The sequence below is a fragment of the Mobula birostris genome, chromosome 7 (assembly GCF_030028105.1).
Source record: "Mobula birostris isolate sMobBir1 chromosome 7, sMobBir1.hap1, whole genome shotgun sequence".
In the NCBI taxonomy this organism is placed as follows: Eukaryota; Metazoa; Chordata; class Chondrichthyes; order Myliobatiformes; family Myliobatidae; genus Mobula; species Mobula birostris.
Window position 1 is genome coordinate 160,142,183 of NC_092376.1, and position 19,102 is coordinate 160,161,284.

Genomic DNA, 19,102 nt, shown 5'->3' on the forward strand with positions numbered 1-19,102 from the left:
GCTCACAATAGAATGATGTGATGCTTTCAGGCCTCAGCAACAAAACCATCATTTATTTATTTTGAATTTTAATTTGAGTTAATGGCAAGGAACAGAGAAGTACCAGTAAGCAATGAGTGAAGATTTAGATCATAACATCGGCTCTCACAGTGCACCTCTGGTGTGACGAGTGCACTCTTCCATTGCAACGTAGACATGCTTGGCTTTTCCTGCAAACAGGTGCTGTTGCCCATGTTAAAAGTATTTTTAGTAGCCGTAGGATGAGTACAAAGAAAGAAATGATACCGCTCTTGCTGGCTACAACTTCAGCCTCACCAGCAGCATAATTCTTCCCCCCACCCCCCTCCCAACATACAATTGTCACACTCTCCTTGCCCTTCCTACTTATGACTGATCAGTGCACCTGCACCTGGTAAACACCTCGACAGACGTCAGCCACACAATCAGCTGAAAGATTTCACAACTACATCACCTGAGGAGCCGAAAGAGGGAGGAGGGATCCCTCCATCCTCCCACAGTTTTCCTGAAAGCTTCCGCAGTGACGTGGATTTGCCTTGGGCGACCCAACCAAAACCCCAGTTAGAGCAATGGGATCAGCATGTGGAGGTTCTGATCTTGGGGGCATGTTGGAAGGGTGATGGGATAAGGGCAGCAAGCGAAGGGATGAAACAGATCGCTAATTCAGCAAGAGATCATTAGATCAGCTGCTTAAGCATTTGAAAGCAGCCACTTAAAGAAAGGCAGCACTTGCAAATCACTCTCCCAGCTGAAATACAATGAGGCACACAGTTCGTATGTTAAACCAAGTGAAGAGCATAGATAGGGCCTATTCCATGCTGTACCTCAATAAATAATAACTAATAACTAGATGCAAAGCAGGGTTTGAGGGGGAGGTGGGGCTTGAGAAAGACAAGAAGGTAGTTTTCTTCATGGGAAAAGAAAAACGAATAGCTTTTTACTGTGCTAAAAGCTATCTGGGCCAATTCAAGCACAGCACAGTTGTTGTCTTTCACAGAACACACCAAAGATATTTTACCTCTGCCACCAGATGGCGCTATTGTTACATCACTCGGGCCTCTTGTTCTGACTCCATTTTTAAACATCTGTCCATCAGCCGGTTGGAGCTGCCAGTTCAGACCAAAGAGGTGCATTGCTTAAGTAGGAAAGGGAGGGAAAAATATTAAAAGTGCTCATTAATATTTAGATGGCACTTAACGATAAATCTATTATAGAATGACTGTGCTAGTTCATTGTAATGACCTGTTGATTATCAGTCAATGAAAGTGCCATGAATCAGCTTCCTACCTATCTGCAAAAAAACCATTGTGCTATTGATTCTGAGGGCTTGTTTATGGATTCCATAGGATCTCATTCTGGAGCTAAAATTGAAGTTTTGCTGTGTTCAGCAGCCTTTCCCGGGAGTTTGGACCATCAAGAACCACATCCCTTGTAGGATTTTTTTTACCATTTATTAACCAAAGTGTCAGATTTTGATGAGAAGTACATGGGATGATGGTCTGGGTTAAACACGAGAGAAGGCTGTGACTTGGCTTCAGATGGAGAGGTGGGTCAAATGCCCAGTGGCAAAGCAGGTCAGGGGAGCACTGCGTCAATGCTGTACCCAGGCATTGGGTGTACACTGGGAGTCAATGGGAAGCAAAAGATAAGTGCATGATTCACCTCTACTATGGGGATTAGAAAGACACAGAACTTGCATCCCTTTGCTTTAGGAGATTAAAAATTTTAGACAGGAGGTTATCCCAGAGACAGATAGGCTACAATTTGAGTACTGCATCACATTTTGGGCTCCGCATTACAGATAGAATATGATAGGAGTTGACAGAAAATGGAGGATGTTGCTTAATAATGAGGAAATATTGGGCAGCATGGAACCATTTTCTTGAAACAGAGGAGACTGGAGACTGATAACTAAGGAATATGTTACAATGAAGGAGCTAATTCAGTCAGCAGGGAAGCCAACAATCAGACAGCATAGATTTTAGATAATTGGTACAGAGGGGAGTTGAGGAGAAATTCTTTCACTAAGACAGTAGTGGAAGTCTTGAACTTGCTGCCTGAAAGTGTGACAGAAATAGAAACTGTTAACATATTGAAACAAGTACCCTCCTCAAAAGAAAATTGGCCAGGAGATAGAAGGTGGAATTAGACTGCATGTTTGCTCTTTCGTCAGTGTGAGCTGTTAATTTCTCTAACCCTATGACACTACAATTGTACAAGGTGCAGGAGTGGTTGGAGTTGCATTGTGCATCTTAATTCTTCCTCAACTGACACTTCTTTTGGCTACAGTTTTAAGTTCTGGAATTCCTTTACCACTCAGAAGACCAATCCTTTCATCATTTGCCCAAAAAAGGTCTTATGAGCCTCAGTGCTAAGGCTCGTAAAGCAGATGTGGTAGAAAAGACATGGAGAGAATGCTTCCTATAGTGGGGGAGTCCCGGACCAGAGGGCACAGCCTCAGAATACAAAGACATCCCTTTAGAAGACAGAACGGAGTAATTTCTTTAGCTAGAGGGTGGTGAATCTGTGGTAGTCAATGCCATAGATGGCTGTGGAGGCCAGGTCATTGGGTATATTTAAAGCAGAGGTTGATAGGTTATGGTGAGGTGATAGTAAGGTTATGGTGAGAGGGCAGGAGAATGAGATTGAGAGGGATTATAAATCAGTCATGATGCAATGGCAAAGCAGACTTGATGGACTGAATGGCCTTATCCTGCTCCTATGTCCTTATGGTCTGATGGTGTCAGCCTTTGCATGGTAAATACTCTTGTGAAGCACCTTGGCATATTTTGCTCTGTGAAGGGTGTTAATATAACTGGAAGTTGAGATGTGGGAGTTAGCCTGGGATGTGGTGTGAGTGAGACATGAAGCACTGCAGGCAGCCTGAATACTGCGCTGCAGTGCAAGCTGTGGATTCCTCCCACGTAGCAACACCATCCAGCATTAACCTTCCCTCACTAATTATTGTGAATCAGAGATCACTGAGTGCACATAAATTTGCATTGTGCAACAGTAAACACAGACAGGGTATTCTGGTCAGTGGGTAAAGCCATTACTGCAGACAACTTTTTTTTCCAGGGAAAGGTCTCACTGGTGTCTGATGCTGATGGTAATCAGACCCCATCGCCACTTTGGAGAGATCTGAAGCGCAGAAGCAGCAAGTGATGCAAGACTTCCTGAAAGAAATATTCTTCTGGGTGTGCAATAAAAATCAAGAGCCTAAACTGCTCAACCTTCCCTCCTCTCTGATCGACTCACCTGGATTGTTAGGGCCTGATCCTGCAGGTTCCTGGAAACGGACCTATGCACACCAGGCTGCTTCCTAACAAAGCTCATTACCTGGAAAGCAATCACCTCTTCCCTGAATGACAGAGCTCGGCTGTCAGTACATGCTACCCAAACACGGATACAACACACACATACACACAGGACAGAGGTCCAAAGTCTGCACAGTTGCTCCTACTCCCCAAAACACTCCCAACATTAATTTAACAGAACTCCAATATTTACATATTCTTTTCTTCTGCCCCTGCACGCGTGGGTGGACAGTCTCTCTCTCTCACACACACACACACACACACACACAGAGCACTAATATCTATAATATCTCTTTTCTTTTGCAATGATATGCAGTAACATCAATGTCTACATACACAGGGTCCTGCTCCACTCCACCTGGCTAATAGTGGGGCACAATGAAATCCCATAACGGAAATGAGTACAGTCATAAATGTTGCCACGGTGGCCTCATAATCAGCCTTTCAGATTCCAAGTAGATTTACAACCACAAAATCCGATTACACTTCAAGATCTTTGCTGTTTCTATGAGTCAGACCTGATGCAACACAACATTTTAAGCTTCCTTTTTTTAAATTATTCTATACCTTTTTGTAAAGCGGATTTTTTTTGATATAGATGAGAATTATTCTTGGGGAGCTTTATGTTATTTGGGATCTCAGAGTGCCTAAGTAATTAAAAGTCAGGGAAAGTCTATGAATGGTGTGGAAATGTAATTTTGGGAAGTCTGTATTTGCACCTTTGTACCCACAATATCCTGTTAAAATAATTAACAGATATGTTCAGAGTCACAGTACTCTTTTGCACTTATTTTGAAGGTGTGCATATTTGAATGGGTGAATTAACCAAACACCCTGCCTATATATATGATTAGTCAGATCTACAGTACTTATAACAAATTAATCAGGAGAGAGAGGCCATTTGAGGAATAACTAATTGTTTGAAGTCAAAGGATAGATAGTACATCATTCTGTAACTGTGGTGTCAAAAATGAGGTAATAATTGAAAATACTATGGTTGAATAATTGTGCCATTTGGCAATGTAAATTTAACTTTAAGGCAGACTGGGAGCTTTTCATTTCCTGGGTCATTCTGGCCTTTGTAACCTCAGCCATTTGCTTTCAAGAAATGTGACAAAAACAGTAACAGAACTCAAATGGAAGGCCAGGCAGAGCAACTTGCCGGCCTTGCAACACATCTCTCAATACAACATGAGATCATACTTGAGGTCTTACACAGAACATAGAAACTTACAGCACATTACAGGCCCTTCGGCCCACAATATTGTGCCAACCATGTAACCTACTCTAGAGAGGGCCTAGAAAGTACCCTAGTGCATATCCCTCTATTTTTCTAAGCTCCATGTACCTATCTAAGAGGCTCTTAAAAGACCCAATTGTATCCACTTTCACCACTGCCGCCGGCAGTGCATTCCACGCACCCACCACTATCTCTGTGAAAAACTTACCCCTGACATCCCCTCGGTATCTATTTCCAAGCACCTTAAAACCATGCCCCCTCGTGTTAGCCATTTCAGCCCTGGGAAAAAGCCTCTGGCTATCCACACAGTCAATGCCCCTCATTATCTTATACACCTCTATCAGGTCACCTCTTATCCTCCGTCGTTCCTAGGAGAAAAGGCCAAGTGCACTCAACCTATTCTCATAAGGTACACCCTCCAATCCTGGCAACAACCTTGTAAATCTCCTCTGCACTCTCTCTATTGTGTCCACAGTCTTGCTTTAAGTGTGTTCTGGATGATTACAGTTTAAATCTCAGGTAAGATTTTGGTCTCTTCTTTGGAAAAACATGCTTGAACATCCCATAGAGTCTGCTCATCATTCGATCACAGCTGATTTATTATCCCTCTCAACCCCATTCTCCTGCCTTCTCCCCATAACTATTTCGACCCTCACTAATCAAGACCCTCTGCTTTAAATATAACCAATGACAGCTATGTGTAGCAATGAATTCCACATATACATCACTCTCTGGCTAAAGAAATTCCTCCTAACCTCTGTTCTAAAGGGATGGCCCTCTGTTCTGAGGCCGTACCCTCTGGTTCTGGACTCCCCCATGATAGGAAACATCCTCTCCACATCCATTCTATCCAGGCCTTTCAGTATTTATAGGCTTCAATAAGATCTCCTTTCGTTCTCCTAAACTCCAGTGAGAACAGACCAGGAACCATCAAACACTCTTCATATATTAACCCTTTCATCTTCAGAATAATTCTTGTATGCCTCCTCTAGATCCCTTCCAATGCCAGCACATCCTTCTTTCGTTATGGGGCCCAAAGCTGCGAAGAGTACTCCAATTATTATCTGACCTGACCTCATAAATCATCAGCATTGCATCCTTGCTTTTATATTCTAATCCTCTCAAAATAAATGCTAATATTACAATTGCCTAACTTACAACAAACTCAATCGCAAGTTAACTGGCCCAATATTGTTAAATAATTGTGTTATATTTGTTGCCTTCTAGTTTGCTGAACTAGTTCTGGAGTGCTGGGAGATTGCAAGCCGTGCATTCATAAATTCCACAATTACTTCTTCAGAGCTTCAAACCATTAGTTCCTGACACTTCGTTGGTTTAAGTCCTATTAGTTTCTCATATATCTTCTTTACAGATATTAATTATTTTTGCATTTGTCCCTTGCTTCCCCTTTATATCAAATTATATTTACTGTGGAGAAAAATACAAAACAATTGCATAACTGCTCATCTATTTCCTTATTCTCCCTTTTCCTCTTCTCAAGTAAGTCCTGCCTTAACCAACCGTCTTTGTAATCTTTCTTTTCACATACTAGCTGTAGGTATTACAATCTGCTTTCAAATTTCTTGGAACTTACTCTGATTTTCATTTTTTTCTTTTGATTTAAACTGTGGTAATTTTTTCCTGAATTTTCTGAAATCTTTCCAATCCTAAGGCTTATCACTTATCTTCATAAAGTAAAAGCTAACTGTATTAATACAAAAACATCTTTAACTCCTTTTGTTGGACAAAGCTGGAAAGCTTTTCCCTAAACAGCGTTTACACTCAGTGGCCACTTTATTAGGTACAGGAGGTACCAGTCACTGGACGTTCTCTGTAAACCCTGGAGACTGTTATGAATGAAAATCCCAGGAGGTCATCAGTTTCTGAGATACTCTGACCATTCCATCTGGCATCAATAGTCATTCCATGTCAATGTCACTTCGATCACATTTCTTCCCCATTCTGACATTTGGTATGAATAACAACTGAACCTCTTGACCATGTCTTCATGCTTTTATGCATTGAATTGCTGCCACATGATTGGCTGATAGGATATTTGCATTAATGAGCAGGTGTACAAGTCTACCTAATAAATTGGCCAGTTAGTGTAGGTCTCACTGGAAAAATTATTTTCAAATTTTCAAAATTTGTTTCAATTTTGATCATTTCATTATTCTTCTACAGTCACATTTTAAATCTAATTTTAAAATCCTGGATTGCCCAACAGAGTATTAAGTGGGAGAATTAGATTGATGAGTTTTCCTTAGGAGGCTGGCATCCACTAAATAGGAAGAAATTCCTCCATGTTGTAAGTAAAGATGAAAATGAAATAAATTGGAATACGAACTTAACTCTTATTACAATGAAACTGGCTTAATTTAAGATGCTAGAATAAGGATGTCACTTTTGAACTCAATGTGCCTTATAGAGTAAGAACACTCTTTCCCAGAGGAACCTTCCCAATGAGATTACTCATTAACTTGGTCTCATTAAACAAGGCAAGATCTAAAATAGCTACTTCCCTGGCTGCTTCCACTTTGTCTTGTTCCATATATTGTCTCAGATTCATTTTATGAGCTCAGTCCCTAGACCAGCCTTGATTTGTCCTGACAATATTGTTATGTTTTATAACTCAAAAATTTAAAACTAATTGAAAGGAAAACAAGAAACTCAAGATATAAACGTGTGTAATTTGTTTTTACTTTAACCGAAGCGCACATGTATGATGTGCTAGCGTCATGACGTATGCAACTCACTTATTTTTACATATAACCCGTAATGAATTATTCAAATGAATAAGACTGCTTAATCAAACAATATATTTACAATATTACTCAATTACTACTGAAAATATTAAATACAGAGCAAATACAAACATTAGAGTCTCATTATTATTCCATCTGTCACACGATCTTGTTATTTATCTTCTAAAGAGATGTGCCTATGGGTGAGAGGCTGATTTTCTACTTGCAATGAGATAATTTGCCCTTATTTCCACCTATAACTCTTTTTCCCGATTTGTACACTAAATTAGACCATAATGTTGACATTATGTCTTTTCCAGTTAAAATCTCATTCTGACTGTCTTTTTAAAATGGAAAGAAAGAAGGGCAGAGTGATGGAAAAGCTATTATAAATGACTAAGAACAATTATAACTCAAGAAATATTCACTGTGCTATTCCCCATCGCTAAGTAGCAAGGTCCTACATGTTTCTGTTCCTTTAAGAAGCATCGAAACACAATCCCCTGGTACATTAACAAGGGGTCTTACTTCAATGAAATTTCATTTCAGCAAATAAGAGGTGAAAATTGCAAGAAAAGATCAATGTTGAAAAAGGATAAAAACACAATGGTGTCTACTTAGAATTAATTTAGTTGGAAAAGGCAGACCTTTCATAGAGTATTCAATCATTTTTTTTGTTCTCACTAGTGAACACCGGCTCTTGCAGTTATACAAGGCAAAGCAGGGTTCAGAATATCACTGAAAGGAAAAATGTCAAAGCTACCATAACATACCACATTCTCGTCTCTGTGGCTGATCAAGTATCCCCAAATACAACTCCCACAAAATGGAGATGGAATTTATGAACTCCAAGGCTTCTTACATTTAGTTCTTCTGGTGTTGTTTTCCTGACTGAAAAATGCCGCACCCACAGTAGGTTTAATGAGTGTTTCTTTTCTCCATAAACTAACATGATCAGCTGAAGAATCTTTTGATGCTATTTTATGTGGAAATAGGATTTTATTTCCCTTGTTATTTTCAACAGCAAAAGTCATTGAATGGCCACAAGCTGGCCATGTTGGCAGATCGATTAAGCGCTTCCAACAATCTCATTTGTTCTACTGAGATTTAAAGTTGAAATAATGCATACCATGTGCTACCATTATTATACTCTCAGTGGCCACTTTATTAGCTACCTCCTGCACTTAAAAAAGTAGCCACCGAGTGTATGATTGTGCTCTTTTGTTGCTGTAGCCCATCCACGTCAAGGTTCAACGTGTTGGGCAATTAGAGTACTCTTCTGCATACCATTGTTATTTGAGTTACCTTACCTGGCATCAACAATTATTCCATGGACACATTCCTTCCCCATTGGAGTTGCTGCCACTGACTGGCTGATTGGATATTTGCATTAATAAACAGGTGGACATGTGTACCTAATAAAATGGCCACTGAGTATATTTTAATATCTATTTACCAGATTTCTATTTGTGCTTCTTTTGTTTCACTTACATTGTAAAATGATACAGAGAGAGTACACATTTGGCAATTTCTCATATTTTCTAATAACATGAATGAATGCCATTCAATCCATTGAGACTTTTGTTATCTTTTGATGAGCCTCACAAGTGAAATCTAAACAGCTATTGGCCTTGTCTCCTTGAATCATGTTTATCTCCGTAGTTCTATACAACAGTGTGCAGATTGTGTCTTTGACATAGTGCAGTATTTGAGACTGATTAATAGGAGAGACAGTAAACAGAGTTTGTCACCAACCCAAGAAGCTCACACAGAAGCCCAAAAATTTAGTCAAAAGGACAAGTTTGAAGGGGTGTACTGAAGGGGGAGAGAAAAGTAAACAAGCTGAGAAGTTTTGGGAAGGAATTCCAGAGCTTGTGGCCGGGAGCTGGCACCATAATTGCTCATCACCATCAAGTACCATGTCGTATGATGTAGGTGAAAATAGTCTCATGACTTATCGCTCTTGGTAAGTTTTTCTGCAGAACTGGTTTGCCATTGCCTTCTTCTGGGCAGTGTCTTTACAAGATGGGTAACCCTAGCCATTATCAATACTCTTCAGAGATTGTCTGCCTGGCATCAATGGTTGCATGACCAGGACATGTGATATGCACCAGCTGATTATACAACCATCCACCACCTATTCCCATGGCTTCACGTCACTCTAACTGGGGGCTAAGCAGGGGCTATATCTTTCCCAAGGGTGACCTACTGTCTAGCAGAAGGAAAGAGTGCTTTATACCTCCTTCGGTAGAGACCTATCTCCATCCTACTACCTTCCACAAGTTAGGGGTTAAAATCAGGGATTGTACAGGGTCAGATCTAGATGAGGATAATTATCTCAGAGGTAAGGTGCTGTTGGTTATTTGGGTTATTCTGCTGGTGCTAACTACCTTTTAGGTTTTCCTATCATCAGTAGTTGGGAAAATGTTGGGATCTATTATTGAGCTAATGTACATGGCACTTAAAATTAGGAGACCATACCTGTACACAATTTTTTAGATGCTATCTCATCCGATAACAAACTAAAGTACGATTAGAGACAGTAAATATTGCTTTATGAAAGGAAACTCATCTGAAGAAATGCATTAACTTTTAAAAAATAGTAACTAGCAGAATGGACAAAGGTAACTCTGCTGATATGCTGCATTTGGACTTTAGAAGACCTTTGACAAGATGCCACAGGAAATTATTAAACAAAATTGGAATGTACTGTGGTAAGGATAATATAGGGAGGATTGGTAAAGCTACAGACAACAAATCAAAATAAATGAATCATTTTTGGGTTGGGAATCAATGACTGGTAGGTTGTGGCAAGGATCAACTCCAGGACCACATTTGTTCACATTCATTATCAATAACTGTGATGATGGGAGTGAGTGTAATTATTCCAAATTTGGTGAGAGTACAAAGTGAGGACACAGAGAAAATTTAGGGGATATAAATAGGTTACATGAATGGACAAGAGCATTGATAGTGGAGTAAAATTGGAAAACATGCAGTTATTCACCTCACTAGAAAATAAAATTGAAAGATGCACTAATTTGAAATGGCGAGATTGAAAAGAGAAACAGAAGTAGAAAATGCTTTAAGTACTCAGTAGGGCAGGCAACATCTGTGGGAAGAGAGACTAAGTTGAAATTTCAGGCCAAAACAACTGAACTGGAACAAAGGGAAAAGAGGCTTTTTTTAAGCTGCAGGGGCAGTAGGGAAAAGGGGGTTCACTTGGTAGGGTAAAAACCAAGGAGACCATTGGAATAAGTTGTAAGAGCAGATAGGAAGTGAGAATATAGTCAAAAGCACATAAACAAAAAATACGGTAGGCATTTCAAAATGTAGAACAAGAAGAGATGCCCAGTTAATACATTGGTACACCAAGCAACTGGGAGACAAGCAGCAAAATAGCCTTTATTGCAAAGGATGCTTATATAAATACAGAGATAAGGTCCTGCTGAGACAACATCTAGAAAATTATGTACAAGTATGATCTCCTAATTGAAAGATCAGCTTGCAACGGAAGGAGTACAGGGAAGGTTCACAAGATTAATTCCTCAGACAGCAGGTTCATCATATAAGGAGAAATTAAATAGACCAGGGTTGCAGCCTCTCTTTACTTAGATCTTAGTGTGCTGTCTTGAATGTAGAAGAATGGGAGGCAATATCACTGAAATACAACATCATTGTTAAGGAGCTTGACAGGGTATCAGTACAGTTAATGTTCATCTTGTCTGGGTTACCCACAACAACAATGATCATCTTGTCTGGGTTACCCATAAGAGGGCTGGGGTGTGGCCATTCAGGACGGTGATGGGAAGAAATAACTTTATATAAAGGGTAGAGAACCTTCAGAATTAAAAAGAATCGTGGAGGTTCATTCACTGAATTTATGCAAGACAGAGCTCACTAAATGTTCAGGTATCTAGAAAATTGAGAGGTATGGGGTTAGTGCAAGAAAATGACACTGAGGTAAAAGATCAACCAGATTATTTTTGAATGATAGAGAGGACTTGAGAGATTACTTCTATTCCTCATGTCCTAGTGAAGGTAAGCAAAGAATATAACTACTGTTATATTGTGGGTTTAAATTGAAATGTTGTTTTTCACTTCACTGGACAATTTGAACATGTATTGAATAAATAATACTCATAGGGAAAGCAACGGATTACGAAGAAGTATTAAATGGAAAGCTTGACATGACGCGCCAATCCAGAGCACAAAACCGAAACAATTTGTGAACCAGATTGGATTATTACTCACTCTTCCTTTCCAGGCACATTTTTAGAACTTACATATGGATTTCATTTTTACTTTTGCCATTTCTACACTGTCAATAACATTTGAGTCATTTTCACTTATATTCATGTGTCACCAGGTTAAATGGTTCCATCTTTTATTTTTCACCTCAACATAAAATAAAATGAGGGTTTATTGGATACTCAGCAGGTCAGGCAGCATCAAGGGAGAGGGAGAATGAACTGACATTTCAAGTGGGTGAAGGGCTTCGCCCCGAAATGTTGGCTCTTTATTCCACTCTATAGATGCTACCTGGCCTGCTGAGTTACTCCTGAATTTTGTGTGTGTTATTCTGGATTTCCAGCTTCTGCAGCATCACTTGTGCTCACCGAATATTACTTTCAACAATAAAGTGTGAATGCATACAACATCTATATAAAGTTAATGAGAAGACATTTCTCTATTTGGACATTTGTTCTGTAATTTTTTTCTCAGATAAAGTGGAACACTGGTGGAAAAAGCAACAAATTAAGAAAATGAAGCGAAAACAAATTATTCACAAGTTGTTCCTGTTATTCTCTATTAGAGAAATTAGTTTGTATCTGGTTTAATATCTAATTGTGCACAGAGGTTCATCTTAAGTTCCCAAGAGTCTTAAATGCAAGAAAGTCACTAATCTCAAAGAAACAATTATAGCGTATACCAATCTCCACTTTTACCTCTCACTCCCAGGAGCAAACATGCTACCTAGCAACCAACAATTCAACATTCTGTCTCCTTTTTACTTTGGCTATTTTCCCTGCTGTACCTTGGCTGGCATGCAGATTTTTCTTTTGTTTTTGAAATTACAGATTTTTTTGTCAAACTATATCATTTCTTTGGGAGGGTTTTTGAAAAGAAAGTGCTGTTATCACATCTTTGTTTTATGGTATTTATCAAGACAATTACAGTGAGCCTACCACCAGCTGTGTCCTTCAAAAATAAAGTATTAAACCGGAAGCCTGATGTAATCCCACATGTAATGGAAAAAAACTCGATTGTATTTCAAAAGCACACTCTTCATTCCCAACCTTCTTTCCTGCCTTACTTCACTGATTATATACTGTAGAAGTCAAGGTCCTTATATTTAACATACACAATCTTTTTGTGCAGCTAGTGTGTGACACACAAATCACTGGATATTCAGGGTTTCACCAGCTTGCAGTGAAAAACACCAGAAAAGTACTGTGCTATTGAGAGAATGAATTAATTTTGTGCCCTGAAGAATATCATGTTTATAAAAATCTACTCAAGCTTTTCTTAATTTAACAGGGTAATTCTTTCTCATTGGGTTCTCGCTCGTTCTCTCTCCTCTCTGCTGAGGGACTTTTTAGAACTAGATGCCAGAAGCTTGGTGAGATTGGGTTCGCCCTCTCCTGATTCCCTCTTGGCTCTCTGCCTTGATCTATTTTTGTCACCTCTTCTCTTTCTGTACATAAAAATATCAGAGGTGCTCAAAATGAGAAAGAACGCTGATGGAATAATTAAGAAAAACTAGTTTCCAGTGACAGTAGGATTAGTAATGGGGGCACAGATCCAAGGCATTATGTGAACAAAAAGAAATTTTTTTTACAGCAATTGTTATATTATGTGAGGTCATGGCATCATGATCAAAATTTTTCTTTTCTTGACCTTAATGATATTTTAAAGTATCATCCTAAGGGATTAGCTCAGAAGCAAAACTAATTACAGAGCTAGGTAACACCCAAGCCAAGTCAACCAGCAGTCCGGCTTGGGTTCATGCACCAGAAGACATTAAAGGGTACTTCCAGGGTTTTTCTGTGAGGAAAAAACCATATAGAATGCAACATACACCTATATAAATTAACCTTGATGAAGGTAGGTCAGTGGACATTATATATGTTGACTTTAGTATTGCATTTAACAAGGCCTCTCCTGATAGGCTGATCCAAAAGATTAAAACACATAGGATCCATAGTAAATTGGTAGATTGTATTCAAAATTGGTTTGGCCATAGAAGACAGAGGGGACAATGAAGGAGTGTTATTCTGACTGGAAGTCTATGGGCAGTGGTGTCCTATAAGGATCAGTGCTAGAACCTCTATTGTTAGTGATGTTTATAATTAATTTGGATGAATATGTAAGTGAGCTGCTTATGTGGGGAGATGACACCAAAATTGGTGGAATTATGGACAGTGAGGAAGATTGTGAGAGGATACAGCAAGATATGGATCAGTTGGAAATATGGGCAGGGAAATAGCTGGTGGGGTTTAAGCTGGGCAACTATGAGGTGTTGCACTTTGGGAGATCAAATGTAAATTATAAACAGCAGAACTCCTAGGAGCATTATGCAGAGTGGGATTTTGGGGTGTAATGTCATAGCACGCTGAAAGAGGCCACACAGATAGAAGGGCTGGTAAAGAAATCTTATGGTTTTCATCAGAATAATGAACAAACAAGCAGGGATGTCAGACTGTAGCTGTATAAAACTTCAGTTCGGCCACATATGGAATATTATGTGCAGTTCCAGTCACTACATTACTGGAAGGATGTGCAGAATTTAGAGGTTTTTTTTTAAGTGGTTCACCAAGACTGGAGAATATTTGCTATAAGGAAAGGTTGAACTAACTTGGATTGTTTCCTCTAGAACTTCAGAGGCTAAGGGATGACCTGATAAAGTAGTGTGAAGTATAGATAGGCCAGTTAGTCTTTTTCCCAGGTTGGAAATATCAGTAACCAGAGAACATTGCTTTAAGGTGAACACAGGAAAGCTTGAAACACTCTTATGAGTGTCTTTTTCACACATAAAGTGACAGGTAATTGGGATATACTGCCGGGGAGGTAGTGGAAGCTGGTACAATACCTTCATTTTAAGAAGCATTTAATTAGGCATTATATAGACTATAGGCATACACACAAATGTTGGAGGAACTCAGCAGGTCAGGTAGCATCTATGGTAATGAATAAACCGCTGATGTTTCAGGCCAAGTCCCTTCATCAAGACTAGAAAAGAAGGGGGAAGATTCCAGAATAAGAAGGTGCCAGGAAGGGGAAGGAGTACGAGCTAGCAGGCGATAGCTGAAGGCAGGTGGGTGGGAAAGGATGGGGGGGGTTGGAATGAAGTAAGAAGCTGGGAGGTGATAGATAAAAAAAAGTAAAGGGCTTGAGAGGAAGAAATCTGATAAGAGAGGAGAGTGGACCATGGCAGAAAGGGGAGGAGGAGGAGGGGCACCAGGGAGAGGTGATAGGCAGGTGAGGGGGGGGCACAGTGTGGAAATGAAGAGAGGAGGGAGTTGAAGAAATTGATGTTCATACCATCACGTTGGAGGCTATCTAGATGGAATTTGACAAGATTTGCAGCATGTGCAGAACCTCTTGTGTTTATTATATGTAGGCAGATGGGATTTGTTTAAATTGGCTTCATGACTGGCACAGGCATTGTGGTTGAAGAGCCTGTTCCTTTGCTTTACTGTTCCGTCCTATGCATGTTGGAATTTCTTCTCAAAATGGTGGTGAATCTTCAGAATTCTCAGTGAGGCTGGATCATTGAAAATATTCAGAGCAGACAGAGAATATTCTGAACTTCTTGGAAGAGAGAGCTTTGAAAAATGGAGGGATATGGGTAACCCTGGGTAATTTCTAAAGTAAGGACATGTTCAGCACAGCTTTGTGGGCTGAAGGGCCTGTATTGTGCTGTAGGCTTTCTATGTTTCTATGAAGATCTAAGAGGAAAGGGCTATGTGGGATTTGCAAACAGGAGGAGTTGAGATCTGGGGATAGTCCAGTATGATTTTGCATCCTATTTTAGGCAGGACTGAGGGGCTGAGCGGCCTAGTCTTTCTCCAACTTCCTTGTGCCTCGTTATGATTTCATGAAACAAATGGCTGTTAAGAATCACAATCAAGTTCTGTTGGATAAGTCGCCCTGTTCTTTTAATGGTTGAGGCGGTGATATCTTAAGAAGCAACATCCATAAACATTAACAATTGCTTTAAACATGATCAAGCTCAAGGACTTCATAATTCACCTGTTATGTGGATAGTTTAGGTTGTAGGTTTTCGCAAATAAAATGACGTAAGGCATGTTATTTTTAAGAAAAACCGTAACAACTCATTTATTGTACTCCAAACACTGAACATTATAACCATATAACCATTACAGCATGGAAATAGGCCAACTCGGCACTTCTAGTCCGTGCCGAACTCTTACTCTCACCTAGTCCCACCGACCTGCACTCAGCCCATAACCCTCCATTCCTTTCCTGTCCATATAGTTGTCCAGTTTAACACTAAACGACAACATCGAACCTGCCTCAACCACTTCTGCTGGAAACTCATTCCACACAGCCACCACTCTCTGAGTAAAAGAAGTTCCCCCTCATGTTACCCCTAAACTTTTGCCTTTAACTCTCAACTCATGTCCTCTTGTTTGAATCTCCTCCACTCTCAATGGAAAAAGCCTATCCACGTCGACTCTATCTAACCCCCTCATAATTTTAAATACCTCTATCAAGTCCCACCTCAACCTTCTACGTTCCAAAGAATAAAGACCCAACTTGTTCAGCCTTTCTCTGTAACTTAGGTGATGAAAGCCAGGTAACATTCCAGTAAACCTTCCCTGTACTCTCTCTATTTTGTTGACATCTTTCCTATAATTTGGTGACCAAAACTGTACACAATACTCCAAATTTGGCCTCACCAATGCCTTGTACAATTTCAACATTACATCCCACATCAAGCACGGTAAAATTACATTACATAATTACATCATCACATCAGACCAGTTTCTTAAAGTAAACCCTAACTCAATGTCTGTGGTTATGAATTATGTATGTTTGCACCAGTTACAATACCCTACAAGGTGACTACCCTCTGAAGATATTCGAGATCAATATGTCTGATGATTGAATGGCTTCTTTGAAACTTTAAGTTTTAATTGCAGCGTCAGCAGTTAAAACAATTATATTTATTCTGTGACTCGTTATTGCTGGTGACTCTCCGCATCAAGCAGGTTATTGAATCAGGCATCACTCCTGAAACAGGAACAGAAAATGCTAGAAACACTCAGCAAGTCAGGCAGCATCAGCTTTTTTGTTCTGGGTCGCAGACCTGAAATTCATTTCTACATGCACTGCATGACCTGGTGACTATATCAGCCATGTTCTGTTCTTATTGCAGAATCCCAGTGCCTGTTGTCTTTCCCAAAATACATTAAGACAGCTTGGAATTCCAGCAATTTCATTGTTTATTCCAACAAATAAATATGCTTTCCTCACTCTATCTGACTGCAATGGAGACTTCCTCGCCCAGGTACATTGTGAAGCCATACCATTTTTCGCCCAATGCTGCTCACAACCTTTATTTGTATCCTTAATTGCACTAAACTGGCTTTGCAGAAAGCAGTGCCTGATGTCTTTTTTAATCTTTGAAAAGGAAAATCCTGATTGTAGTTTCCTTTACAAAGGAAACTGATAGCTCTAGTTGCACAGCTCTAACTAACGATATGAATATATTTGTTTAAAAAATAATACAACATAAGCAGGCAAGAACAATTAACTTAATTTCTTTTAATATTTCATAAGAGATTTAATAATGATCTAATTTTTTTTCCCTGCTTTTCTAAGTACCTCAGACCATATTACTTCTTTGGGCCAAATGATAATAAAATTAGCTGGGTGGGAACTAATTGGGCCCCAGTCTCCTTTACAGCAGCTCCAAGCACAAAAACCAGGAAAAAGAGAGAAATGACATTTGATGGAAACTGTGCCAAATCATTAAAGTAATTTCCCTAGCCTGTACTATATTATTGGCAAAAATTTGAATTCTGACAGCTAATGAATCCTTATGTAATAATCAGAATCTTCAAAATGCCTGGCATCCTGATTATTATATGCTCAGTTTTAATCAGTAAGTATCTGTTGTTTGTATGTTTTGATTAGAATCCCATCAAATAATGTATTTGGCCCATACAGCAAGGACTTCTATTTATCACAGCTTCAAACTGTTTCTTCTAAGTGCTGAGAACTCAGACCTTAGAAGGCAATCCCAATCTTACCTTTCTCATGTCTGACCTTGGCACAACATTGAATTTTAGCTTGAAGTTAAGTCCCTGTCTTAGATATCTGCACGGAATATTTTCTTCATTACATTCTATGGTGACTGAATAGTCCAACATTTCCTTTATATTTCAGCTTCATTGCTATTCGTAGCCCAATATCTTTAGGCAGAAGTCTGAGTCCACTGGAGGCTGGAAGGCCTGTCCTGGGGTTAAAGGACTGAGTATGTGCGTGGGTGGGTGGGAGGAATGGAGCCTGTTTTGCTGTTTTTGTATTTGTTGCTTGCTGTGTTCTGTGTTGTTCCACTGAGCAATTTGGGCATGCTGTGTTGCCACTGGAATTTGTGACAACACTTACTTGTGGCCTCCAGCACATCCTCAGGTATGCTAGTTCAAGACTTAAATCCTGAATTGCTTGGCTTATTTCTAGAATCTTTCCCTGTGACTTAAATTAATCCAATTTCAAGGCCACTGTCAATCTCAGACAAAAGTATGCGGAACATCGGCACATCTAGTACAGGTACAGTTTTCCAAGTAAATGCTTATGTCTGTAAATCTTGAAGCGATGGCCCAAAAATTGGATTGTGCCCACATTATACCTAGTTTAACACATGGTCTATGTGACCAGCGTAAGGTCATTTGTAATTGCTCTACAACCTCTTTCAGATACTATGAGGGAATTGACTCAGTTGCCCAGCCTTTTCAGGATGCTCAGTTCCAACTCAGCGACTTAAGGAAGTTTGGGTTTTGGGGGAGAGAATGGTAATCAGAATTAATTGAGCAGTTAATCAGTTGTTCAAAATTTTAATCAGAAGATTGGAGGAACATCCCTGTTCTTTGTGTTTTTAGTAAACACAGTATAGAGATATAGAAAACCTACAACACAATACAGGCCCTTCGGCCCACAAAGCTGTGCCGAACATGTCCTTACCTTAGAAATTACCTAGGGTTACCCATAACCCTCTATTTTTCTGAGCTCCATGTACCTGTCCAGGAGTCTCTTAAAAGACCCTATCGTATCCGCCTCCACCACCGTCGCCGGCAGCCCATTCCACGCATTTACCACTCTCTGCGTAAAAAACTTACACCTGATATCTCCTCTGTATCTACTTCCAAGCACCTTAAAACTGTGCCCTCTCTTGCAAGCCATTTCAGCCCTGGGAAAAATATTAGATTTATCTTTGGGAGCTGCCAGTTACTTGCAGGCCAATTTCAAAATACAACGTGATGTGTCCTGATATGGATCTAATTTTGTTTGGCTATATAATAGATGGATATGTACATAATTTCAAGGGTAATTTTGACCTTCACTGCTTAGAAAATTGGAAGCAAATTTCAATTTTAATTCCATCGATTCTCCGGTAGTTTATTCCCCAAAGCATAAAGTTCCATGAAGGAGAATGGAGCAAGGAGATGCCAAGGCAAATCTTGAGAAGAACCTAAATATTCCTTGTTAGGTCAGGAGAAATAACCATTCTCCTCATGGCTCCATCAAGTGAG

The 19,102-nt window shown here is 39.6% G+C and overlaps 1 protein-coding gene across 4 annotated transcripts in view; it reads right to left on the minus strand.

The window, feature by feature from the left end:
• Nucleotides 1-19,102, minus strand: part of tenm2a (teneurin transmembrane protein 2a) — a 588,582-nt gene that overhangs the window by 203,098 nt on the left and 366,382 nt on the right. For 3 of the 4 annotated variants that reach the window (XM_072264023.1, XM_072264022.1, XM_072264021.1), the window contains exon 5: nt 1,037-1,153. The exons of the other annotated variant lie outside the window; for it this stretch is intronic. In XM_072264023.1, the coding sequence (XP_072120124.1) occupies nt 1,037-1,153 (117 nt within the window). The remainder of the gene's footprint in view (nt 1-1,036; nt 1,154-19,102) is intronic. 4 annotated transcript variants of the gene reach the window in all.